The sequence below is a fragment of the Prinia subflava genome, chromosome 1, assembly GCF_021018805.1.
Source record: "Prinia subflava isolate CZ2003 ecotype Zambia chromosome 1, Cam_Psub_1.2, whole genome shotgun sequence".
Classification (NCBI taxonomy): domain Eukaryota; kingdom Metazoa; phylum Chordata; class Aves; order Passeriformes; family Cisticolidae; genus Prinia; species Prinia subflava.
Window position 1 is genome coordinate 60459045 of NC_086247.1, and position 27542 is coordinate 60486586.

The 27542-nt window shown below is 43.6% G+C and overlaps 1 protein-coding gene across 2 annotated transcripts in view; it reads left to right on the top strand.

Moving 5' to 3' along the window:
- Positions 1 to 4237: 4237 nt before the first annotated feature.
- The window catches only part of CARMIL1 (capping protein regulator and myosin 1 linker 1), a 191337-nt gene continuing 168032 nt past the window's right edge, over positions 4238 to 27542 (top strand). The window contains exons 1-2 of one of the 2 annotated variants that reach the window (XM_063397823.1): positions 4238 to 4636; positions 8498 to 8595. In XM_063397823.1, coding sequence (XP_063253893.1) covers positions 4597 to 4636; positions 8498 to 8595 — 138 coding nt within the window. In that variant the 5' untranslated portion in view covers positions 4238 to 4596. The remainder of the gene's footprint in view (positions 4637 to 8497; positions 8596 to 27542) is intronic. The other variant, XM_063397814.1, reaches the window with a different exon arrangement.

The window sequence follows — 27542 nt, forward strand, 5'->3', positions numbered from 1 at the left end:
CTGCCTTATGACAGTGTACACAGCTTGGCAACAACACATATTGACACCTGCCTTATCTGCAGGAGATGACAGGATTTAGGCTGAGAAGGAGGACAAGGGCAGCAGACAGGCAGGGAAACAGGAATATGTTTTACTCTATGTCGGTACAGCTTGTGAGGTGCCACAGTAATAGAGACCTGCAAGAGGTGGAGTCAAAAGTCCATCAAAAGTTACTTTGTGCAATTAGTGGTTGCTGACAGAAAAAGGCTGCAGTTTTCAGGACATTTCCCCTCCACAGCTGTTTCTGTGTCAATGTCTTGCTGATCAATGTCTTCTGAAGCTCTTAGTTCCTCCCTCCTTGCCCTGTTACTGTCAGTTAAATACAAGCTCTGGATGCTGCAACATCCCCTGCAGCCATCTAACCCACACACGATACAGCCTACTTGCTCTTGTCAGCATTTCTGTCATGCCAGGAACTACAAAAACTTGAGCAGCCTTTAAAGAAAAAGTACCTTCATCAAAATCACACACATCCCATTCTTTAGGCAGACAAATCAGTTATCCTTTAAAAGACTTTTAAAATTACTTCAAAGATCTTCTCCTCTGGTAGAAGACCATGTAGCCTCTTTCCATCTCCACGTGCCTGCTGGATGTGTGATATGCAAGGTTGATACAACTACCTTAAAGGAGATTGTGTTGAGGTGGAAGCCAGTCTCTTCTACTGTGTCTACAGTGACAGTACTAAAGGAAATGATCTTAAACTGAAATGGGAGAACCAGATTAGATATTGAAACAAAATTTTTGTTGTTAAGGTGGTCAGACTTCAGAATAGGCTGGCCAGGGATGTGGTGGAGTCACCATCCTGGGAGGTGTTTGAGAGGCGTCTGGATCTTCTGCTGGGTGATGTGGTTTTGTGATTTAGGGGTTTCAGCGGTAGTGCCGGTCTGATAGGTGGACTTGATGATCTTAAGGGTCTCTTTTTACCCTGATGATTCTATGATTCTAGTGGAGTGTGATGCTAACTTGGGCACCTACATTGTGATCATTTGCATCAGTCCCCTAAAGTGAGGTTATGAGGCCCTGAAAACATAGCCAGGACTGCTTGGGAGCAGCCAGGGCATGAGGTGTACCTGAGAGTTAGGGGAATGCCACTGAGATCAGACAGGAAACCCATCTGCATCTGCTTCTGTTGTTGCAGTTTAAATTGGGCATCTCTGTTCTCCTCAGCTATGTCAATGTCCCTCTATTGGTGGGCAAGAAGGGATAAAAGACAACTGAAATTACTGAAATGACAAAAATCCCCTTTCTGCCACCCTTCACTAATTTGGGTACGAGACAGTAGAACAATTTCTCACTGGCACAACATGGAAAGTAGTAAACAGCCACAAGTGGATATGGATGACTTGCCAATAGGGGGCTGAACTTCTTCAAGCATCCTTGCCACTGGGAAAGATGCCAGTGACACCTGCATCCCTGCTGAACTGATTAATGGAGAGTAAGGGTCAACAGGAAACATTGAAAACCACACCTTCTTACAAAGCCAGCAAACTCTCCATGGTGAGGCTTTGCCTGTAAACTGCAGAGAAGAGTCTCTGGGGACTCTGGGAGTTAATTGTTTGGACTCTCTGGGATGGTGATCCAGTCCTCTCTGCACTGGGACAAGTGACCCTTGGGACTAGAAACACCCTTGTTGTTTCAGGCCAGACCGACACTGTGATAGTGTCAATACCTAGGCATTGTTGTAGCTGGAGGAGCGGGAGCAGCAGCCTGCCTGGGCAATCATGTTCTACCTCCTAATTAGGGAACATGGCATGGGAAATGGTGCATCTCGCTGATTGAAACTAGCCTTGGAAGCACTAATCCACCTGAGTTTAGTTTGTACCTTCCCTACCTTGAACCAGGTCCAGTTCCTAGGCACCAAAGCAGGAATTATATAGTAGCCTTGGCAGTGCTACTCCATTAACTCATAGTGCTGCTAATTAAAAAACACAAACCAGAACAAAAAAAGCCCTGCCTGCTGCCATCATTCATTCTTTTTTTCTTTACACAACCTGGGCTCACCAGGTATGTGTCAGCTTGTGGTAGGAAACTGGGGTGGAGGAGGTGGGAGCAGTATTCCAGCAGAAGGCTGCAGGCAGGCAGGCAGGCATGGAAGGAGCTCATCATTTTTGCAGCTGATGCATGCTGAGAGGCCTGGGAATGTCTGGCAGCAGCCAAAGAGGCAAGGTCCATGCTTCAAATACTGTGTCAGAAACAAGACAGCAGCACAGGGGCATGAGAAACTCTCATGCTTAAGAGGTCATAGATCCAAAACCACATATTTTTTGTAGAGCAGGTGAATAGCGATGGAATAAAAGTAATTTTTCTAGAAGTTTTAGCTGAAGACAGGGAAATAGACTCAATACATAAGTAACTATATGAAATTATATGGCCTTTCTTATATGCAGACTTGATGGTCTAACTTTTCCCTCCTGGGTATTAGAAGAGATATGAAATTCTCAACTCTCTTTTTTTGTTTGCTTGTTTGTTTTTGTTTTGTTATGTTTTGTGCCAAAACAAAGAACCCAGGCCCAGATTCATTGGTGGAAGTAAGCCTATATGTATCCAGTGAGCAAGAAATGCAGTTTTCTGCTGAGCCATGAGGAAATACTGGCAGAAAAGGAAAGAAGAGGTCAGCAGGTATTCTGTGTCCATCATAAAAGGATGCAACTACAGTAAGGAAAAGAGAGCATATGAGAAAAGGAATACAGTGCATTTTATTGACAGATTTGTATTAATATCCAAATAAGACTGACTGACATTGCTGTATACTAAAAGCACACAGCTTACTTTATTCTTTTTGTTTATTTTCTTTAAAGGATGTATTTATTCTTTACATGTAAACAGCAAACTATAAAGACTGCAAATCCTATCCATCTTGGTAGCAATGGTATCTGAACTGCTAAAATCATCTCCGACATGATTTAGAGGTCTGGTTGGAGCCAAGAGAAAACATGATACATTTATTTGACAAGTGACACCAATTTCAAAGTGGTCATGTTTCTTCTGAAGACCATGGTATACAATAGTCCCTGACATAGGAGTGCAGCAGTGTGGTACTGTACCAGCAAAATAACTCTTAATGGATTCACATTGTTGCTCTCACTGAATGCATTTCAGATTCTTAATCAGACATAAATGACTTTAATCTCCCAGATCCACCACGCACTTGTAGAGTGCTTGAAATACGAGGTTTATGCAGTAATCCACCCCTTTAGGATGGCGGGTGACCAATCAGAGTCCTGCTGCAGTGAATATGATACTTTCACTGAAACCAGGCATCACTACCAGAAGCAAGCCAAAGAATTTCCAGGGCTGCCGAGCCTCTTCCTTCGCTCTCGTCCAATCCGCATCTTTCTGTGCTTGTATTTATGAGTGCAATTAGGCAGCTCACGTGCTGTGTTTCTATAACGTGGCTGTTAACGCACGACAAAAATCCTCAGTGGCAAAGTGCAAGAAGCTAAAATGCTGCAACTTGTGGATTTTAGTTTGTTTCCCTTCAGCGTAGCACAGGCGCAGCAGCACCGAGGCTCCCTGCACAAGGAGTTTGCTAAGCCGCCTCTAAGCACGGCGTTATCTCCCAACAGGTGCCGAAGCAGGCGCCGTCCCCATGGAGATAAGGTGACGGAGCGAGGGAGAGGCAGATGAGTTCTGGACCAAAGGTTAGCCTCTCCAGGTCTCGAAGCGAGCCAGCTTTTCTGGAAAGGAATTGGGCAATCCCTTTCCCAGGCGGCCAGGACCGACCTGACCATGACAACCACCCCCTTCGTACCATAAACCCGTTTGAATGAACCCAGAGGAGAATTCCCGCGGGGCAAAGGCTGCGGAAGGCACGCTGTGTAGGGGCGGGCCGGTGCTGCTGCCCCTCAGGTGGTGCCTCGCTGTGGGGGCCGGGCCAGGCCGTGCGGCCGCGGCGCTCCCGCCGCCGGCAGATGGCCCCCTCCGCCGCGATCGGCCCAAGGAGGGGCCGGCGTCGCCGCGCTAAAGCTCCGAGCCCGCTGCCCTCCTCCTCCTCCTCCTCCCTCGCCGCGATGGCTTCCTAAAGGGCGATGCTCCCGGCCGCCGCCGCCGCCACCACCTCCCGCTCTGTCGCCGGGTGCTGGGTGGGCGCGGGCGGCTCCCGGCGGCTGCCGCGCTGCTCGGGGGCCGGGCCGGGGCGCGGGATCCAGCCCTCCCGGGGCGGGGGCAGCCGCCGCCTCCCGCCGGTGCCGGGCGGGGAAGCCGGGCGGCGCGCAGGCGGGAACGGGGGAGCCGCTGCGGGGGCCGCCGAGAGCCGGGAGCGCCGCGCCTGACGGCCGCCCGCGGGCCCTCCATCCCTCCCGGGAAATGCCCGTCCTGGCCGCGCCGGCAGCCGCGGGCGGCATGTAGCGCGGGGCAGCGGGCTCGGCGGGGGCGGGAGAAGCCCCTTCCCTGCGCTCGCAGCCGCGCACACCCCCGCGCTCCGCAGCGAGGCGCACGGCCGGCCCTCCTCCTTCCCCGCCCGCTGGGTGCATGCCCGCCGCGCCCGGCGCAGGCACGGCGCGCCGCTGAAGCAGCCCCGCCGCCGGGCACCCCCGGGCGCCGGGCAGCGCCGCCGCCATGGCCGAGGAGAGCTCCGACGTCCCCAAAGAGTTGATCGGTGAGGGACGGGGCATGGCGGCGGGGACGGGGGGTGCGGGGTCCCGGGGGAAGGTGCTGCGGGGGCAAGTTTGGAGGCCGCCGTGCGCGGGATGCAGCGCTGCCGGGGATGGGGGGAACCCGGGGGTGGGTCTGTGGAGCCGGGGAAGAGCCGCGGGGGCTGCCCGGGGGGGCCGGGGGGCTCCGCGACCGGCTGGAGCCACTCGGAGGGGCCGGCGGGGGGCGGCGAGGCCGCGTTGCTGCGTGCGGGGAATGAGCGGGCGGGGGCTGCGGGGCTGCGGCGGGCAGCGGGGAGGCGGCCGCGGGCAGGGGCTGAGCCCTCGGGAGCCGCGGCGGGGCACGATGTGTGTGTGTGCTCCCTCGGGAGGGGGCTGTCCGGGGTGCCGGCAGGCTGCGAGCGCTGGCGGACGCGCTGTGAAGCTGCCCCGGCCCCCCGCGCCTCCCGGGGCACGTCCTCGGAGCGCCTCAGCCTGGCGGCTCGGGCTGCGGCTCCACTCGGTGCTTTTTTTAGTCATTCTCCCGGGTTTTGCGTAGTTTAAGACTCGTTTTCCTCTGTGCGTAGGAGGGAGTGAGGGTATTTGTAATTAAAGTTTTATGGCCCGATGCACACGAGTCCCCATCCTGCAGGGTATACGCTTAAGAACTCAGTCACAGGTGATGGCGACAACCCTGGAAATGCTGTCACCGCTTTTGGGGAGCTTCCAGTAAATGGATCGTTGACGCGGTATGTGAGTAACCAGTGTCATTTGGGGATAACAGGTCTGATGCTCCAGGCCCGCAGCTTCCTTGTTCAGACCGAATTTGCTTTGGTTTTGCCTGTTGAGGAGCTATCTAAAGATTTCACCAGCATTAAAATAATTTAAAGTGTTGCCTAAGGACAGATGGAAACAGAAATTTGTCAGGCAACAAGGTACATATTGCATTGAATACAATCCTTCAGACCTTACCTAGGTAATTTACATTGTTGCGTTTCCTTCAGTTTCGTCAGTCAGCAAGTGGTTTTTGCATTTATCAAATATTGGTAAAATATGGGCAGACATTTGCAGCTGCTGCAGATTTTTTTTCTGTAGAGTCAAATAGAGTCAAAATAGTTCTATTTTTCAGTCCTTTAGGTCTCCAAACCATGTGGTTTACAGAGAGACTCTAGTCTGTAGGTTACTGCTAAGAAGTGATGAGCTGGTAAGTGTTCTAGGAGTAGCTATGGTCAAAACCATGGAGGTTTTCTATTTTGAAGTGGCCAGGCATGTTTGAGGTGCTAACACAGTATTTTGTACTCACCATTATTACTTACTCACTGCACTCTAGTGTTGTAGGTGAAGGGAAGAATAAGGTGGAAGGGAAAGGGAAGAATTGCAGGGAAGAATAAGGTGGGCATCTTCAAACATCCCCTCCTGTGGTGGCTTTGAACAATCTTAAGAATTAGGCCCCCCAGCCTTGGTGTTCTGCACCTACTCAGCTTGATTTGTCAAGGGCCATTCTGGGGCGTGAGCATCTGTTCATGTAGATTGGTTTAATTTCTAGCAGTATTTCAGTGTCTGCATGTTAAAATTTAAGCTTTAAATAAGCTTTTTTGTAATAACCATGTTTTGAGAGCAGGATGAAAGGATGTGCTTTGACGTGGAGTGATTGTAGTTTGGAGATTAAACTGGGGGTAGGAGTGTTTGAGCTACAGTTTTTGTTCTGTTACTCACTTCCCGTGTGACCTTTGTCAGGTCTCATAGGTCATAGTCTTCTACAAAACCCTCTCCTACTGTTGGCTTGCCTGGATCTCCTCCTCCCAAGTGTGGATGTCTGAAGTCTCCAGCATTAGAAATAGATGAACACTTTAAAACGTGAACCTTAATGTTATGTTTCCATCTCTCAGGCTGAAAATTTACTTTGTGAGTCCACTTGCCACCCAATGTGAAGGGAATTGTCCTCAGTCCCGTGGAGAGTATCTATGAAATCTGTATTTTGGCTCTTTGAAATAGCGTTGCTAGCTCTTTCAGGCAGAGAGAGCCTTGTGAGGAGCTGGCATCCGGATGATGCTTTGTGCAGACTGGGGTCCCAGACCCCTTCTCTCTCTATGGCTTGTTGGAGTAAGAGTGCTGGAGCTGAGGACTTGCAGTCATTCCCACTTCTGCTGTGTGGGACAGCAAAGGGAAGCGTGTCTCTCAATGCAGGTGCTTCAGGAGGAAGTCTCTTGCTAGATGTAGGCACTTGGAGCTGTTTGTGGGAGAGGAGAAACCAAAAGGCAGAGACTGCAAGTGAAGGTAAAGTAGCAGAGACAGCAGCAATACCTTCTGCAAGGAGACAGGACTTGAAAAAGCCTCTGTGGTCAGCTTGCTTCTGAGTTCGCAGCAGCGACAGAAAGACCATAATTGGGCATTACCCATGGGAGAGGAAGCTTTGGGAGAGCAGTTCCCATCGGGCTGGCCTTTCCCCCGGGCTCCGCTTACCTGGCTGCCCCGGGACCTCTCAGGCTGGCTGCTGACCAGGCGGGTGCTCCGGAGCCGGCCGCGCTGGCCGCCTGCCACTGGGGCTGCGCGCCTTGGGACAGGCTGCTCCTGGGCTGGGCAAGTCGCTGCTGCCGAGGAGCTTTTGTTTCCTGAGAGGAAAATTGAAATTCCTGGGGAAAACATGCCGATTCTGCAGAGGGAACTCTTTCTGGTGAAGAGTCCATCTGACCAGCCACGTTTTTGACTTGCACACTCTTCTGCCCTGCAGGCAGAACGCTGTGGCCTGGGTTAAACATCCAGGCTTAATAAATGGTGTGTTGTTTGTGCTAATGTCTTCTGACTACCGGATGAAAATTGTGCAGAAAAGCGCTATACAGAGCACTATAATTAAAAGCCTTAGGAATAGCCTATTATCTTTCATTTTTGCCTTTAAACTTAAGCGTGCCCGAGGGCAAAGTGTATGTGTCTGGAGAGGGTGGAGACTTGGCTTTTACAGATGCCTGTTGTTCCGCTGCAAATAGGTTAATGTATTGAAAAGATTTCTTTCTCATTCCCTTTCAGCGGGGGCTGGGGAGTGAAACTTACGGAAGGTGCCAAATTGGCTCTTCTAGATGAACTCCTCTGTTTATCTCTCAATTACATCAGTGTCAGTAGTTGTATAAGCTTTCTAGACACAGTTCCCTGTGTGTATGTTCCCTTCAGGCCAGGGTGCCGATGTTCAGGGGAAAAGCTGGTTCGTCTCATGCTTGGCAGGGACTGTTTATACATGTGTGTGCATGTGCATATTAAAACATTATGGCAACTACTGTAACTTTGGTGTTGGCACCGTGGAGTGGCTACGTTGTCGCTGGGATTTGGACCCAGACCAATGTTGCCTCCATAGCATCCTCTGCATAGCTGCCAGGTGTTACTCTCTGGAAGTCTGCTTGGTTTGCTTCGCTACTTCAGTGCACAGAGCGCAAAATGTGTGAACAGTTGCTCTTCCATTGCCTGACCCATTTAGCCTCCCTGATATTAACAAGAGGCTGAAATTTGTGCAATGCAAGGAGCTAATTTGCTTTAGTAAGCTTTTCAGGTACAAATAATAGCAGTGAGGAATTTGTTGTATTTTCCCAGAATGGAGCTAAGCAGTGCTGTGGCTTTTCTTGGGAATGCTTTTGATATATAAGCAGTGCTGGAAAAAAAATCAAATTGTGTTTGGAGTCCTGGCATTTAACATCAATAATCCTATCACAAGTAGACACAAATTATTGTGTAGATGGCATACTTAGAAAATTATAGTTGTGATAGGTTGTGTTCAGCATGTGCATGAGACTTCCATGAGAGCAAGCAGTTGGACAACACAGCTCGCTCAACGGTGGCATCTGTTTCCTTCTTGTGTTGACACTGAAGGTATTTAATGAAGACATTTTCTTTTGTTTCAGAAAGTGTCAGGGATGTTATTGGGAGGAAAATCAAAATTTCTGTCAAGAAGAAAGTAAAGCTGGAAACCAAGGGAGATAAAGTGGATAACAAAATATTGGTAAGTACAATAGACTGATTTCATATGCGATGGCAAAGCCAGTATCTTTTTGGAAGGCATTAATTCTCCTCTGGAAGCGTTCTTTGAATTTTGTGTGTGCCATAAGATATCCATGCAATTTATTTTCTTATTTTTTCTTGCTTTCATGGTAGCCTGCATAGGAAGTTGGTGTGCAGCTGTGCACGTGTACACACACTTGTTTATCACTGACTTATTTTTTCAGAATTTTGGGTATTGTGTTGCAGACTGATAATAAAGCAAGCTATTATCAGAACCTGTTCTGAAATATTTTGCTGCCTTTGCTGGTTAGGTTTCCTGTTTACATCCATAAGAGTTTTAAGTGGCCAAGAAATTCAAAATGAAGTGTATAGAATTAATTTTGAGAATCTGAAGCTGTTACGCAGTGAAGAGCAACAGTAAAACTGTTGGGCTTTTTGAACTCGAACGACTTGGTGTTTTTTGTATTCTCTGTTAAGTCATACATCTGCATTTTAAAAGAAATGCTTAATGTGTGGGATTCTGAATTGTTCTTAAAACTGTAGTGGAGGAACGTGTCAAATTAATCTCACTTAAGTATGCTTTCCTGTTTTCTCAAGAAGAGTTTTGCTGGCCTCTCTTGATAGTGGTAATGAGCCGCTACATTTGCATACTGTCCTGAACTGTATTTCCTTGCTCTTTTGATAACTTTCTATCAGGAGAACTCCCAGAGTAACAAACACAAATAAGTACAGTGCAGCCATAATATTTTGCAAGGTATTTGAGATTTGGTGTCTTGTGTTCGTGCTGTTCCATATTTGAAGGTTTTGTTGCCAAAGCTGTTGTTACAGATATTAGATACATTCTCCATGCAGATGTGCTATTTTGTCTTTCAAACCTGCAACTTTTTAATCGCTTCTGAATTATCTTAAAGTACACGTTGCTATCCCTGGCATTAAGACTGTAGATGTAGATAATGGCTCACTTTTCTGTGAGAGCTGCTCCTTAAGGAACTTGAAATATTTTCTGCTTAATATCTATCCATGTTATATCTAGTTCCTTGATTTACAGTTTCTGTACTGGAAACAGGTTGAATATGTGAATGTTGATTGATTGTCTCTATTTATTTGAAAGCCATGTTTATAGGGAAGGCTGACAGGTTTCACTGAAGTGGTTACACTTGATTGACTTTTTGACTTACATGGAATCATAACTATTATCAATAGTGAAATATATTGTGGAAATACTGAAATACTGTTCTGAACTGATGGGACCAAGAGAATGTCAAGCTTTGAGTCATCAGTGAGGTTTCTGAGGGATGTACTACTTGGCAGTAAAATGCTGAAATGTGATGAACTTGGGTGTTTCTTCTCTCTTTAATCTCCTGAGCTCTCGGGTGTGGGACTTTCACCTTCCATAACTGAAGAGGTACTGAAAGGGAGAGAACCTTTCAGAGGTTCATAAGCTAGTGAGCACTACTTGTGTACATACATGTTGTCTTCAGTGAACAAGATAAGTGTTTCAGGAGAATGATTTGCTGGATGTTGTCTGGTATAACCATTTGTTCTTTGATACAGAATTTATATTGGTGGGGGAAAAAAGTTTTTATTTTTAGAGAAATTGATTATTGATTGCTGGAATTGAATTTAGTGTTTTTCTTTGCTGTAGAAGAAAACTACCTCTACAAATCACTCAAGAAGCTTTTTTCTCAATGTTTCTCTGACTGTGTAAATCTTTATGTGGGATTGTTTAGTTGGGGTTTTTTTGTTTGGGTTTTGGGGTGGTTTTATCGTACTGGGAATTTTTTTTTCTTTTTTGCAGAAGTGCTGAATGTTGTCTGCTGTGGCAAAGGCTTATAGGGACTGTGGTTCACTTGGGGGATGCAAAGCTCTATGAAATGCAGAATGCTCTGAAAAAAATTGCACCAGAAACACTTTAAGTTTGGTACCTCAGCTTAATGGAGACTTGTTGGCCTTAGTTGTGTCAGCACAGTCTCACTTCTTACCTGCATAGTAGAGGACATATACCCTTCTCTCATCAAAAGAGTAATGTTGAAAATAAATAACCTTGCTTCAGAAGTATCTGAGTGCTTAATACTAAATGCTACAGGAAATCTTCCAGCAGAATTATGAATTTCTGTACTCTGAGCTGGAACTTGAGAGCATTCAGTAAATAATGCATACACGGTCGTGGTCTGACCGGAGTGGGTAAAACCAAGTTGCTGTGCCTGGGGTGAGCCTGGTAAAAGGAACACTGAATGAAGTGTTGGCAGCAAAAGCAGTTCAGTAATTAAAGACTGTATCTTTAAGTGAATGCACCAGAAGGCTCAAATGTGATTGCATGGGCAACCTTCATGCCAGCACTCCTCCACTCCTGAGAGCTTAGTTTTGAAACATTAATCTTCTGACTACTGCCTCTTGGGTACACATGTGGCAATAGATTGTTTTGAGATTTTGGGTTGCATTTGATTAGTAGTTGGGTGTTTACAAGCAAATTAGGTGCTGTGTTTTGGGTCCAGCACTTAATAGGGAGAAAATACCAGTTGCTCTCATCTAGCTAACCCCAGAGCTGTTGTGAAATGTGCTCATGCCTTTAGAGGAGGTTGATCACAGAGGTTGGCACTGAGCCCTGACACCCAAATCTGTGCTTTAATTAAATGATGTCTCATCCTTTCTTCATAGGGAAATCCAGCAAAATCAGTACCACTTTGAGAAAGGGAGATTATTTAAAAATGACTGCACTTGGCAGGTAACTATAAAAACACTTGACTGCTGACCCTGTTGTTCACAGTGTAATCAAGGTACAGAGTACTAGAATATGGCTGTAACCATCTACTTGAATCACCCTGCTATAGGAAATTCCTCTAATAATTAAGATGGAAACTAGAATCTGAGACTACAGAAAAAACAGTGCAAACCCCCTGGTGTTGCTTGCTGTAGGGTCCCAGTATTAAACTGGTGAAGTTGGCAGATAAAGACCATGCTTGCCTTAAGATGCTTTGGGATCCCAGCTTTGGTTGCCAGAGTTTGGAAATTATATCTAGGAATTTTGATATAAACCAGATTTTTTCAGTCTGCACAAAGAGTTTGCTGCCTCAGTAATCTCAATCTGCAGTTATTTAGTTTTTCAGTTAGTCATAATGATGCAAAACAGGAACCATCACGAGCTGCTGAGCTGCCTCTGGTCTGCTGGCACCAAATCTCATGTGTTTGGGCAGCACACGGGTATCCAACCCTGAGAAGGCAATAAGCAGCTTGAACAGGCAGAAAAATCACTCCTCAAGTGATCAGGGCTAAAGCCCAGTCCCATCTGGGTACTGTGGCAGAGTCCAGCTGCCATTGGGGAAATGAAGAAACATGCAGGCGTGTAGGAGACCTTGAAAGGTGACAAGCTGCCCCATGGGGCGAGTGGAACAGCCATCGTGGGGCTCCCAGCGGGGCACAGCCCCCCTGTGTGCCAGGGACACACTCAGCAGGGCTGGGGGCAGCTGAGCTCCAGTGGTCACCAGGAGGCCAGGCCAGGCTGGCTCTGTGGGGTGGCCCCAGCTGGGACAGCGACCGAGTGCAGGTGTAGCTGTGGTGTTGCCCAGGCCAGTGCTGAGTGCCAGAGCTCTGAAGCAAGGTCACGGCTTGTTCCTACTTTTGGGGTCACATTCCTGTGCTGTTGGCTGTGCCCAGCTGTGGCAGAGCCCTTGAGCGGGTGGCCTCAGCAGGACTGGGCCCAGCTGTGTTTGGCTTCAGTGTGATGCTCACCACAGTATTCTTATTGGGTTAAAATAGATAAAGATGTCACTCTTTTCTAATCAGCAGAGGATTGCTTTGGTTCTGTGTGATTGTTTTGTTTAAACCTCGTTTCTTATAAGGACAAGGTTTAAGGCATCATGCTGAGTGCCTGTGGTGTTTTTCCTCACTCTGATAACTTCTGACCTTCTCTCCCATTTCAGCTTAAGCTGATGGGTGTGGAGAGGTCTCAGTTGTGATGATAAGAGGGGAGTGGGGGGAGACAGCCAGGAAAAGAGGAGAAACTTTCCACCCCCTCCATCTTCTGAGGGCCTCCCCCTTTTGCCACCCACCATAAGGGATCAGGCAGAATGCCCTGTCAGTGTCTGTGAGATAGTTGAGTATTTTCTTATCTTTTTTTTTTCTTTTCTTTTTCTTTTTTTTTTTTTTTTTTTTTAATCCAAAAGGCCTCAGTGATTTTCACGTTATCACCTGCAGACAAATGTTGTTAGGGACTGGGCTTCTTAGCTTTGGTGTTTGTGGTGCTGCTTTCCCCCCCCCTCAAAATAGCCAAGATATCTGTACATAATTTTGCTGATTATTTCCTACTGCCTTTTCTTCCTCTCAGTTTTATTGTAAGTAGCAGCAAACACTGAGAAGTTGAAATGTGAGCTAAAGCCAATATGTGAAATAAATGGGACCAATTCTTTATGAAATATTGATGTTTTTAGGAGTGGTTCATGACAGGCCAGAATTCAAGATTAATATTTTTTTTGTCTTTACTATTAGAAAAAGAGAATATAAAACGCTATAGTTGCCTTTGAGATTAGTTTTCCTTTCCAAAGTAATACTATTTTAGATATAAAAGATAAAGAAATATTGCAAGCGGCCATGCTGTCTATAGGTTTGGTCAGGTTTCTTTGCTTTGTTGCTGGGTTTATTTTGATTTTTTATAATTTTGTGGTTTTTTTTTCCCAACCATAAGGCTATAGAATAGTGTGATGTGATGTGACCAAAAGCACTTTATTAAGAAATCCCATTGAGGAGACTCTGTTACACTTCTGCCCTCAATCATTTACATTCTCTTTGGTAAAATATCACAGTGCTACTTCTGAAACTGAGACAGTTGCTTTGGCAGGTGGTTCTCCTTAAAATGTACTGTATGCCCAACATAAATTCACTGGGAGCAATTCATATGTCCTTGTCACTTTCTCTGGGACATATGTTTCCATGGGCTTTTAAAACAAAAATCTGAGTTGACTCCTGTCAAAGAAGTTTTTGTTTTTTTTTCTGTGCACATGGTCTGAGATTTCATGTTCTGCTTCTAAAGACTCTCTTACAAAGACTGGAATTCTATTTAAAAAATAAAATCTATCTGTGTTTACTTTCGAAGGAGGAATTATGGCCATTTTGTGTGCTCTCCATGTGGCTTCTGAATACTGCTTGAACAATGTGGCTGAAGCTGAATTCTCGTGGGGCAATGGAGAAAAGCCTGGATGGGCTCCTGTGCCTGTTCCGCTATCAGGTGGCAGTCTCCGGGTGGAGGCAGTAGTATTTTGCACTGCCAAAACTATTCTGGGATTAAAAGCTCTGGTGCTTGTTTTCTATTGCTCATCTTTTATCTTGATCCATCCATGACAGTCAGTTTGAATAGAGATGAATTTCACATCCTGCCTTTAAAAAATATGCACTTCTTTTAAACCACTAAGAGCATGAAGCTCACAGGGTTGTCTAAGGTTGGTTTTACATAAAATGTGTGCAATCTCACACGTTATATCATGACAGCTGGTGTGTGATAATGATGTTAAATAGGGACATTCTTTAAAAATAATGGTGTTTCCTCTTCCCTGCCCAGAACATTGACTGTTATGACATATATCTTAAGTGTGTCTTTATGAAGATGAAAGGAGGTAGGTGTTGGTACATCCCTCATGTCAGGAAATCTAAATGAATTGAGGTAGAATAATCAAAAAATACTTAGATGTAAAAATGTATTTCAATACATTTACAAGGTGCCTCTTAGGAAACAACTGAGCTGTGGCCTGTAAGATTGCTACAAAAAGCTGAAATAAGAAGAGTACTGCAGGAAATAGAGTTTATTAATTCAGTCATGCAGTTGCGTATGTTTCCAAAATAGGAAACATTGAAAAAAATACACGTGCAAATTTCACTGAAATTTACACTTACGTTATACATTGATCCATCAGGTTACTTTTAACTGGTGGGAAGATTTACAAACCTAGCATTCTGGAGTACTGTGTCCAGCTCTGGGACCCCCAACATAAGAAGGACATGGACCCACTTGTTGGAGTGAGTCTCCCCAGGGATTCTGCCCCTCTGCTCTGTGCTTGTGAGACCCCGCCTGAAGTGCTGTGTCCAGCTCTGGGGCACTCAGTGTAAGGACATGGACCTGGAGTGAGTGCAGACGAGTACCATGAAAATGATCAGAGGACTGGAGCACCTCTCTTATGAAGACAGGCTGAGAGAATTGGGGTCTTTCGTCCTGGAGAAGAAAAGGCTCCAGGGAAACCCTATTACAGCCTTCCAGTACTTAAAGTGGGCATGTAAGAAGAACAAGGTCAAATTTTTTAACAGAACATGTTGTGATAGGAAAAAGGGGAATGGTTTTAAACTAAAAGAGGGTTAGTTTAGACTAGATGTGAGGAAGAAATTTTTTATGATGAGGGTAGTGAGGCACTGGAACAGGTTGCCCAGAGAAGTTGTGAATGCCCTGTCCCTGGATTTGTTCAAGGCCAGGTTGGATGGAGCTTTGAGCAACCTGGTCTAGTAGGAAGTGTCCCTGCTCATGGCAGGGGGTTGGAACAAGATGATCTTTAAGGTTTCTTTCAACCCAAACCATTCTGTGGTTCAGTGATTCAGGGGTTCAATGAGTTGCTGTGATAGTGCATGCAGGTGTAGAAATTCAAGATGATGCCTTGCACCTTGTGTGTAGTGTGTTCTTTCTGTGCTTTGGTAAGACAGAAATGCAGCTTGCTTGTTCTGCCTTTCTTTGGTTTTGGGCAACTGGCACAGGCAGGGAAAGGAAAGAAAAAGAGAGTCCTTTTTCAGTGCCCTGAAAGCACCTGCTGTTGTCCTGGCTCATGTAATTTGCATTTGCACACTCATCTGCAGTGTTCTAGAAGGAAAAAAATGTGAACACGATCTCACTCTTAGCATGTTCTGGTTTTCTACACACAGCTCTAACAAAGAAGTGGTGGGAAGGATCCACTGTGGCTCTGAATTGATCATGGAATCTTTCCTCCTGTCAATTTTTTTTGTAGCCCGTTAGAAAGCATTTCCTTTGTAAACGGCCACACTCTTTCCACTTCTCTTGCTGAATATATAATGTACCAAAGTGGTTTGCTAATGTGCTTTTGCTTTGAGAGGGCCTGACTCCTTGCCACCATTATTTATGAAATGGAGCATTCCTAAGCAAGGATTTTCATTGAAATCTGTGCATAAAAGAGGCAGAAGACTGATTATTACTGTAATTTCCCTAAAGCTGAAAATAAAAAATAGAAAATGAGCATTAGGGTCAACTTCTTGTTTCAGTCACTCTTCGCCATTGGTGGCTTTTTTCCCCAAGAAAGAGAAGATTTAGAGGGGAACAGAATATGTTATTTGTTAGACATATATTTGTGTGGGGTTTCTTTTTTATTTCTTTTTATTTCTTTTTTTGTGGGGTTTTTTTTCTTTTTTTTTCTTTTTTTCCCCTACAGCTTGTTTTCTCTGCCTGACTTACTTTAAGAAAAGACTTCTCATGCAGAGAATGTGGTTTACTTTGGTGCAAGTAGTGTGGAGGAGGACACAGTAAACCTGAAAAAGGTTTCAAGGGCTTCTAAATGAAAAGTTAGTGCAGTGTACTGTGAAAAGTTCTTGTTGTTCAGAGTCCCTCTCTTCAACCATTGTTGTGGTGGAAAATTGGTGAATGCCACTCATTTGTTTTATTATTAAAATACTTCTTTTAACTCACCTACAATTCTTCTTTTTTTTTCTCATGGTGGTGATAATTTAATTGTGTGTAAAGTAATTACAGGCCCAGGATATAAAATTATTCTTTAAATTTAGCTGCTGCTAATGGTGCTCTGTACAGCTACCTGAGTCCCCAGGCTGATTTCTGCCCTTGGTCCTGTCTCATCTCTCCCTGTTTCTGAAACATCTATTCTGTGTCAACTCATGAGTGATATCTCTGTCTTAGTGATAGCTTCCCTAATTTGATTAGTTCAGATGACAAACTGTTAGGATGCAAAATGTGATTGAAAGAGCCAGATTCTTATAACCCTACACTCCTGAAACAGACTTAACCTAATTAATTGGCCTGCTGGATGAGGGAAAAGAGACCCTGGCTCCGGGAGCTGGGGTTGCAGGATAAGATCCAAATAGCTGTGGCATGTGAAATCTAAGGCTAGCGTAACAAAACAAGTTTCTGCTATGAAGCTCAGAGAAGGAGTCACATTGCTGGTGTTGGTACAAATTAAAAGGGTTGGTGGGTCCTGTGAGGTTATTGGAAGGGTGTTTGCAGGGTAGAAGCTGTCATCAAGTGAGGAGTAGCTCTTATTTGAACAGGTTACATTTCTGGATCTTCTTTGCAAAATTACCTTTATAGAAAAAAAAAACCCAGAAAACCAAAAAAACCCCACAAAACCAAGAATTGTGATCTGGGCCTGTCAATGTGGATGTCGTGCAGCTTATCCCCTTGGCTGACAAGTGACAAGTTTGTGTACCCATAGAGTAGAAGGCCTGTGTGCCAGCAGGATGGGCCTCAAAGTGTGCATGTGGAGATGGAAAACAGAAGGGGAGATGCTGGGTCTATATCTCCTTTAGGATTTTTCATCCTGCGTTACATTTTCAAGTGGTGCTTGTTTCTGTGCTTCTTAGATCGGTCGATAACTAATTTTTCCCTTTCCACAGCTGAAGCAGTGGTTGGCAGCGTGCTGCCTGTCAGGTCTGTTTGGGATGGCTGGAAGCACTCCTAGCCAGGGCTTAGGAAGCTGAGGTCATTTGGAGCAAGCCATTTCCACTTAGTGCCTCGAAGATGCTTGCCAGAGGCATGTCTTTATGGAGTAGCCTCTTAAGGTACACATCACTTGAACAGCAATCCTTCCCTTGCACCTAAGACTTGGTCAAACCACTGCTCTTGTAGAGCTCCATGACATGTTGAGGATTCTGGTGAAGTTACAGACACCTACTTCTTGGGGCCAGGGAGCAAAACAAGAGGGGTGAGACAGCTGCTGCAGAGCAGTTTCTACTCAGATTTGATTAGAGGGAGTGAATGGCTGTTGACCCCAATGTGAATTGGGAGACAGGGCACTGCTGTGTTTGTTCAGGGTCAGCCTTTGAATGAAAAGGCTTCTCCCTCCCCTCGCTGCCTTGAAGGCCATTAACAAGACTGAAACTATTCACACGGAACTACTGATAAAGGGGAAGCCTTTCAGAGGCTCATCTCTTAACAAACACTGGAGGCTGATGCTTAAGAATGATACCTTTTATAGCCATCTATGTGGGCCTCTACTCCAATGTGGAGCTGAGGAGCCTTAGGCAGGGAGCAGTGAAGGTAGGTCAAAGCAGATCTTTGGATTTTTAATGCAGCTGGCTTTAGATGGCAATCTCTTCTTTTGGTATTTATAACGTTGCAAATAAACATTTGAAGAAATATTAGCTTTGTTATGTACTAGTGCTTTGTTGAGTAATAATTTCTGCCACTTTGGTAAGTTTAGTCCCAAAAGTAAATTATGCATTTATTATTATAGCATGAAAAAAGAATTTTAAATATAACAGTTTTCTTGGCTGTTCTATTCTTCACATCTGCACTTTGTAAGCAGCAGAAAAGCACAGGCTTTGGCCTTTCTGTTTTCTCATTTCAAGAAGCTACTGAAATCCCTGTTTTTGGTAAAGCGTATTGATGTATTTATTCTGTGTACAATTGTTGCATACACTATGGGTATCTTTATGCTTTCTTTCTTACCTTGTATCTTCCTTTTTACTGTCCTTCCATATCCTCTGCTTTGCAAAGTCCCTGGAAGCTTTCCTGTGTGCAGATTGCTGTCAGGACTGGGATTTGCTTTTTAGTCCACCTCTTCTCACACTAGTAGGCCTATTTTTTAACAGCCCATATTCCCCCACTTCTGTTTCCTTTCCTTACAGAGATAAGACAAATATCCCCAAATTCCTGAGTATCCCTGCAAATACAGGAATGATGGACCAAACATAACGCTACTATTCTAAAAAAAATATTATAGGCTGCCATAAACTTACTCTGTATACATTTTTATCCTGTCTTGCTAGCCAGGTTCTCTGCTTCCTTGTTCCACAATTTAATCAAAATCTATGCTAGGTCATGGTGGCAGTTTGGTTCATGCTAAACATTATGGTGTTTTTTGTGTAATTTGCATTTCTTTCCACCTTTCCCAAAGCAGCTCTCTTTGATTAAAAAACCCCCCAACATAACAACAACAAAAAAGAGCAAAACAAAACAAGCAAAAACTCACCATTAAACCCCAAACCAACTGCTAGCATCTCAACAAAGTGTTGTGCAAATTGTGCTTGTCCTGAGGGGAGGCAAGGCAGTACAATGGACACAACTCACCTGCCTTGCTCTCTCCACATGTCTAGGTACAGGAGCAGTAGGGCTGAGGAAAGGGAGAAAGTTAAAAGAAAACAAGTAAAGAGCTGTAGTATAACACAGCAATTTAAATGTAATTAGCTGATGTGGATGGTGCCAGAGCAGTGTAAGAGATTGTAAAATAGCTTTAAAAGGGTTTCATCTGTAAATACAGTGCTTTGTTACCCAAGTTTTATGGTTTTATCTTTACTTTGGGAAGACATCTTCTATGAGACTAGACTCCTGATGGAATGTAACTGCATTTTGTGTAATCTGTGCTATTTCCTTCACATGTGATTTCAAAGCCAGTTTTCTACCATTTACTTGTTTAGCTACACCAAATTGGCGAACTGCAGGAGAAGCTAAATGCTAATTCTCTTGGGGTTCTGTGTAGGCATGTCAACTGAAGTTTGGAAAAGCTGCTTATCTGGAGAAGAGTGTGTGTTCAGTCTGTAGCCAAATGCCAAGAAAAGTCTTCAAGTGACCTCATACCACAGGCACTTATGTTAGTTTATTTTTTGTTGTTGTTGTTTGATTTTGTTTTCAAATTTAAACTTGTTGCTTGTTTTTTTGCCTACTCTGAGTACTACTAAAAAAAGCTAAGAGGCGCAGCTCTCAACTCTTACAAGTTGCCTATGCAAATTAGAAAGATTGTAGATGGTTGCAGGTTTAATGGTGAAATTAAATGTGTTTTTGCCTTCTTATTGTTAAACTATTATCCTTTCCAGCTGACAAAGATTTTTGAAACTGAGTAAATGCTTATTGTGAGCCTTGGAAATATATTCCTCCATGATAAATATTCTGAAAACATTTAGCCAAAAATAGAAAACCTGAAAATACTAATTTCATGTGATATTTCCAGTGTGATTCAATCCTTTTAATGTATTTCCTGTAACGTTATTAGCTGGTCCTGCTATTGTTTATATGGGCATGAAATTGTGTGAAATTAAAATTCTGTAGGTTTTTATACGGTATTAGTTTATCACAATGTAGCCTTAATGCAATTTTAGTAGGTTTTTGTTCAGCCTGAGGGCTTAAGTCTGCCCCAAATACATTATTCTTCTATTTTGTTTTTTGCATCTTTTCTCTGTATTATTTTTCTATTTTTATCTTCTATTGTTTATTTTAGTATATTCCTTATGTTGCTTTTCTGTTTGGAGTGTCTGTTTCACCATAAAGACAATTGCAGACAATCCTTTGGTATCAAGACTGGCCTCAAGGCCATACTAATAACTGAAGGAAACATTGGCAAGCCAGCTTCTTGGCCTCTCCTTTCACCTCTTAAACTGCCCCAGTCTCCCACTGCTCTCTAGGTTGTGGTTCCTACAATGTGCATGGTGCCTCTTCAGCTTGGAGCAGCATGAACCTGCTGTGGAAGGGCTCAGGGAATGGTGCTTGACACAGAGCACTGGGAACCAACTTTGCTCTGCCTTCCCTGGGAGCCAGAGCTGCCTGGTGCTGCTGCTCTGTGCCTCAGAGCAAGGGCAGGGTGGTGCCTGGGAGGAGGAATGCCATCCTGCCTGTGCTTTGAGGTGTGCTGCAAAGAAAGCTTTGCTGGGCAGTAGCCTCTCTGTTTCAGGTCCACAACCTGGCTGTTCCTTGTGTAGCTTAGTGCAGGGGAGCTGGAAGAGCCTGGACTGTACTGGGGGACAAGGTGGCTCCGCTTGCCCAATTCCTTCAGTAATGTCAGAGCTCTCTCTTGCCAAGTGCAGGAATCTGCATGGTGCTGCTCGGCTCCAGAACATGATGGGAGGAAGGGATTCACTGGTTTCACTGCTTTCAGAGCACTGAAAAATTGAGAGTAAGGGAGTCTAACAGAAAGCCTACTTGCTCTCACCAGCCTTTTTACCGTACATATTCTATGAAGGGCCAGCCTCAGAAATGTTTTCCCATGTCATCTTCACCTCATTTGATTTTTTTTCTTTATTGATAGTACTTCTGAAAAACCTCAGCTTGCACAAAAGGAAATATAGTGTGACAGAACTACCAAAAAGAAGAGGAATAACTTTCTCCACCTCTCTGTGTCACTGTTTTTGAAGTGGTAATAGCAGCTTTTCCTGGAACATAAAGAGGAAGAGCTGGCAGGGACATGAGGCTCTGTCAGAAGCCTGGCAGGAATTAAGCAAGCTTCCTTAGTATTTGTTCTTGTATTTTTGTGTTCTCTTCAAGTGTGCTTTCCGTGGGCCCAGTAAAAATACTGCACTGATCTCACTGGGCATTAGCCATTGGTAAGGTAATGTGAGAACCTTTGGGAGAAGATGTTATTTTCATATGTTCATTTATTTACTTATGCCATTGTCATTACCTTTGAAAGAAAAGCTGTTGTGGTTTCACAACTTTTGAATAGGTTTTATTTCTGTAGGAATACCCTTGTGGGAAATTTAGCGAATGGACAGAGGATTGCAGAAGTGTTTTAAAATACAGAGCACAGACATTGCTGCTTTCTCCCCCAAAACTGTTTCAAGCTGTACATTAGCCTCTGGGTGCAGTTCTCTGTCTTAATATCTGAAATAATAAAGTAGGATGAAAATCCTTAAACATATAGCATCTAGATGCATTGTTGCAAAGTTGAGTTGTTTAGTACAGCATGGCTCTTGCCACTTAGTATCTTAAAAGACACTGAGTAAGTTGGGTAATTGACTTTACATTCATCGATATTCGATGACCCTCCCTTGGGGAGCAGAGAAGTTTTCACAATTGACCTGTGGATAATCTGATGGCCTTGTCTGAAGGGAAAAAACCAAAAATACATGGTCAGGTGGAATTGGTCTTGCCATGCCATTTAAAGTTTGGTGGTGAAAATTCATTAAACACCAATCTGTTATAGTTTTGGCTTTCTGAATATTCCATCTGTTCACTTATGTTGAACTGTATCTACTTAAGATGTGACCAAAATCTGATTTTGGTTTCTTTGTTGTGATCTCTTGTGGCGTAAGAGCACTCTCAGGTGGCTTTTGGACCCCACACTCTTTCCAGGTGAAGAGTGGATCAGATTGCCCTGTCCAGTGTTTCTTGCATGGTCCAAGGATTAGTGGATCTTTGGGAGTGTGATGGAGCCAGGCCAGTTGGACGAGGTATTAGATTGATGCTTGGGGCATTTTGGATGCATCAACATGAGCAAATTTAGTATCTGGGTTACAGTAGCCTCTGGCTGTAATATTTACTTGATGTTACTGTAAGAAAAATATTCCTTTTCTAATTTTTCTTTTTTAATTCCGCCTGTGATGGAAAATCTGTCCTGAGCTGATTTTAGCATTACACGGAGGTAAAGATTCATAGTGGTTAGCAGTTATCACTGTGCCACAGAGTGATAAGGTTGCCTCCGAGCATGTGTAGTGGAAATATTGATGTTTTTCTGTTCCTGTAGGTAAAGTTCATGCGCAAAATGAACGTGGAGCTTTTATGTGTGCATAGTAATCCCCCCGCCCCAGGAATGTATACCAATGCCTATAATGTTGCACAAGTTGATGCTTTAGATCGGTTTGTGATGTAAAGAGCCACTTCGTTATATATTGCCTAATATATCACACATAGATTATATAAATTTCAAAGACTGTAATGTTATTCTATTATTTTAAGGTTAGTAGAGTACTTGAAACAAGAGGCAATAAAATCAAATCTTCCAAGCGCAGCATGCTGCCTCTTGCATCAAGATGGTGTTCGGTTGCTAAATGTGTTTTTCCCCAGACAGGGAGTGTGTCTGCAGATTCTGCAAGGCCCATTTGCTTCAGCCTGAGCACAGTCCTTTGTTGACACTTGCTGTGAAATACCATAGCCTGTTTCACCTTCTGTGCTGCCGAGTTCTTGTAGCTTTATCTTCTTCGTTTATTCATTATTAAACGCATGCTTTCTGCTTAACAAGTGCTATAAAATCCCTTTCACTGTGGCTGAACCCAAGAACCTCTGCTGAGAGTCTAGAAGGGTTATCAATTTTTTTTAATGCAAATATATGCATTCCTACTTTCCACTGAAGTTCTCTTCAGACCAGACACTTTAACAGAGTGGTTTATACTCCCTGTCCTTTTCTTTAAGCCATGTAGTCATAGAAAGATAAATGCTAGATTTTTCCAGATTCCTACTGGAAACAGAAATGAGAATATCTCATGTGTTAGAAAAATGTTTCTAGAGGTCTGATAGTATATTAGCTCTACATGAAAATTCATGTTCATACTGTGTAGTTTGTGTGTTATTACATTCCTCTGTACTGATGTAGCTGGTATGCAGCCCCCATTACGAGCACCGAGCATAAAACTGGAAGGTGTGCTTTTCTAACATGGGCCACGAGTTCTAGATTTCTTAAGCTGTGTTTTTAAACTAACTGAATGCAGATGTGCAGTGTTGAAGTTTTTTAGGTTATTTGAAGTTTTATGATTATTTGAGAACAACAGACACATTAGGTTTCCTTCCAAAGCTGTATCTTACATAAGCACTGTTTTGTCTTTCAATTCTTATTAGGCATGTTATGACTTGTTTTTTATTACATTATATTTTATTTATCCTTTCTCAGATGAGCATTCCAGTATTTGGGAGCTATAGACATACCTGATACTAATCCAGGACACTAGGTTTTCCTCCAAAGGAAGAACAACAGAGTTAACCTCTTGATCCTGGTTTGATAAGAAGGTACCTTTCCAAATATAGGCCTTTTGCTTCTGATTCCTCTCAGAAAGTATAGCCATGGCAGATTTTTAGCTCAGTTTTCACCTGTGTGTATTTACTTGTTTGCTTTGAAAAGGATCAGTTTGGGACTGTAAGATTCCTTTTCTGTCTGATTCATCTCTTGGGTCAAGAGAGGTGGCCTCAGGATGTCTCCTGCAGCTGGATGTAACACCAGCAGTGACCTGGGACAGCAGTTTTGCTGTCTGGGATAACTAGCACTGGAAGAGCTGACTCTTACCCCAGAAAAGAACAAAGAAGCAGATGGGAGACTGTCTGAAGGATATTTGAAAGCAAGGCCAGGAAGAGTGAGATCAAGGCCAGAGGAATTGCTCAGACTGCTGAGTGAGCCTTCTTTTTGCTCTCTGTACTTGACAAACCACAGCTGTGAACCTTGTCCCTGTCCCTGCAGCAGAAGACCTGTAAGCAAAGGCACAAGTTTTTTTTCTCAGAGCACAGGTCAATTAGGGTTTATCTAATTGGGTAAAGAGAAGCTGAGAAGAAAGCAAAGGAGGCTTTGGGGAACTCAGCTGAGTGTTTCTTCAGACCATTATTAATAAAGAAGTCCAAGAAACTGAACCTTCCCACACCTCAGACTTGTGTGTTTTATGTAGTCTCAACTGTGATCATCTTAGCAATCCCACAGCTTCACTCTTACATGGTCCAGAGGCAGCTGTACGTCTGCTCCAAGCCCTACAGCTGCTGAAATCACTGTCAGGTAGCCACGAGCATGGCAGGTGGTGTGCCAGGCTCCCCAAAATGCTGGCTACCAGAAACCACTTCCTCCTGACTCGTAGGCCCTTGGTCTCCCACTCAGTGTTGAAATGGTAGGACAGTTCCCTCTGGGCCTCAGAGGAGAGATGCTGGGTTCCAGGATCAGCGTGCTGCTGATGGTCATGGCCCTTGATGGACCTGGAGTCAGTCCTGATTTGGTTTAGCTCCAGATGTACCACTACCCCTTTTTGCTCAGGAGTGCTGGTTCAGTGCCAAAAGTGTGGTTATCAGGTGAACACTCTTCAGTAACTGGATCTGATGAAATGCTTAAGTTTCCAAGGCACAGGGTCAAACTTTCCTTTAAGAGCCACAAAAAGTGTGGGTTATGGGAGCACTAATTGGAACCAAGTGTGTCATCTGCAATGAATGAGTAATTGGATAAATTTGTATCCTTACCTCCTCAGTGTGGTCATGTGTTTGCAAAAATGCCATGGTGTTTGTTTTTAGGTGGATTTAACACCATTTCTTGAAAATCTCAGGGAGCTGTGCAGAGCTCTTTCAGCATTCACTGTTCAGAGGCTTGAGTCTGCCTTACTGGGTATTTGAATGTTTTTTCCCACACCCAAACTTGCAGATGCTGGAAACAGTTCTGTTGTGAATATTAATGTTTGTCTTCTGGGAATACTCATGGGGCAAAGCCCCACTATCATTTCTGTGGGTGCTTTTTCAGTAAACTTTGTTTCTCAAACATTTTTGGAAGGAATGAGTACTTGTGTGAGAACATTAACCTGCAGCTGCTGGTGCTTGCTAAGAACAGTGTGTGGTTGTTGGCTTAGCCTTGCCCTCTAAAAACTGCTTTGCCAAGATATCCACTGCTTTTTTTCTTTCTGCCTTTTGTCATCTTTTTGAGAATTATTGTGAACAAATATAAACTTGAAAATAATCTCCCTCCCCGTTTTTTATTTTTCTTTTTGGCCCTTCTGGTATCTGCCAAGATAACATTGTATCAGAGTACACAAGGATGGCATTAACTCCCAATTGCACTGCATTTTAGCTGCTGTGCTTATTGGTGAAGAGATGGAAAGTTGGGATCTGGCAGCTTCTAGTGACAGAAAGCCAGAAGTAAAATCTATTACCTCAGGTCCTATTGACAGTCATGTCTGCTGCCACGCTCATTTCTTTGGATTTACTGGTAATAAAAATCTGAACAGCAGCTCAGAGCAGTATATTGATAACTGAGTGAATGTTAAGTAGGATTATTTAATAGCATTAAATACTGAGGTGCAGATGTATGAAAGCAGCAGCAGCACCCAGTAATCAAGTGGAGCTGTCATCTATTACAGCCATCACATAAATCATCTTACACCCATTCATGCTGAGTCTGTACCTTGGGTCTTTCCCCCACGTCCCCAGACCAAGAAAAATCAAATCAATGTTGTTTATTTTTTTCCACCAAATTAAAAAGGTGATTATTTGCATGGAGTGAGGGGAATGGTCTAATGAGAGGAGAATAAGGTCTTGAATCCTGGACTTAAAAATGTCAGGTTTCTGCAGCTGTCTGTTTTCATAAGAAGGCAGGCCCTTTTGGAAAGGTGCCCTTTTGGAAAGGCTCTCCTTTGCAGCTGGGAAAACACACATTGAGCAAAAATACAATTTGAGTTGGGCTTAACAAACCAAAGCTTTTTTTAAAATTTAGTTTTCTTCCAACATTGTCTCTGTCTGCTGATTATCTAAGTTATTGAGGTGTAGTTTTGATGCTTTCCAGTTTGTGCCTTCCAGTGAATACCATGTGACAAGCTCTCCTGGACAAGTGTTTTCTTTGCAGGGCAAGTTGGTGTCCTTGAACACTAATAAGCTGTGGTATTCTGGGAACTTTGGGGCAGACATAGCCACTGACTTAGACAAATAAATAACAACCTGTAGTTAAAATTTTCTCTCTTACGCTAGTACAGGCTACCCTTCTGCTTTCAAAATGTTAATTTTTTATGAGATATGTGTGTTTAACTTGCACATTATATCAGACCATTGCAATATATTATCAAAGGAAAAACCTACTAGAAGGGAATTGTCTTAGAATCTGACTATAGATAATATCACCTGTAACTGAGATGTAAAGCTCTTCTCTGAAGGAAAACCCTATGCAGGCAGATTTATTGTAAATAGGGAAAAACATATAATGAGGCAGAAAAAGTATTTAACAGATTTAATCAATACACAGTATGCAAGGGTATGAGAAAATATTTACAGTATTACAGGTCTGCTAGTTTTTCAAATGATCATGAAAATACACAAATGCAGCTGTTCTTATTAATGTGAAAGGATGCTGCTTAGGGAAATGCGATTGTGGTAGGAGGTGAGTCAGATCCTTGCAACTAAAAGTCCTGAAGATGTTGACTGGTGACATTAGTATCTGCTCTGATGGAGTTGTGTACAGATCTGAGATAGACTTTAGGAAGGTGTGTTGGGGTTTGGGAACCATCCCTAAGTATTTATCTAGTTTTGATTGATGAGGCTGAAAAACAGGTATCTTTGCTAAGAAACTAGCTGAAAAACAATGTTGCAGGTTTTAAAGAAAAGCTGTTGCTCTTTAATAGTTAAATAGTTGATGTGAGCTATATGGATTGTCAGAGAAACTGGAGGCTTTTAAACTTTTTAGGCCCAGTTTGACTTTGGGATTGATTCCTGTAACACAAGAGGTCTAGGATGAAGACTACCTCTCTGTGTAGTTCAGTAGAAAGAAAGGACACTATTTACATGGTCAGGATGGCCTTTGCTGTGCAGTGAGAATGTTGAATGACCATGTCAAATGACAACAATGAAAGACCACGCTGAGTGCTCTTCAAGTGATTAATTTCACTGCACTTCTCGGTTGTCTGTGTGTATAGTGAATAAACTGACTGACCTTGATTCTTCTTGATCTTGTACAAAAAGATTCTCTAGTTAGGAGTTGCCAGAGGTAAGACAGGATTAAATTTTGACTCACTCTGGAAACGTCCCTTATACAGAGGGATGTGTGGTATAATCCTTTCTCTAGAGTTAACTAGTTTCCATTTAGAAGATCATTAGTGTTTAAAATGTATTTGAAAAATTTTCTAGTAACTTTGAGAAGTCATATACTGTCAGAATTTTACTGCTAAGCTAAGTGAGTTAAACCAAATTCCCTGGGCTCTGTGGTAGTTTTATTTTTTCAGTGAAGGAGATGCTTCACTCGGTTTGTTTTCCTTTGTAGAGAAGTCCACTGATCCCTTGAAAACTTGATACCACAGTTGTAAAGTTTCCTC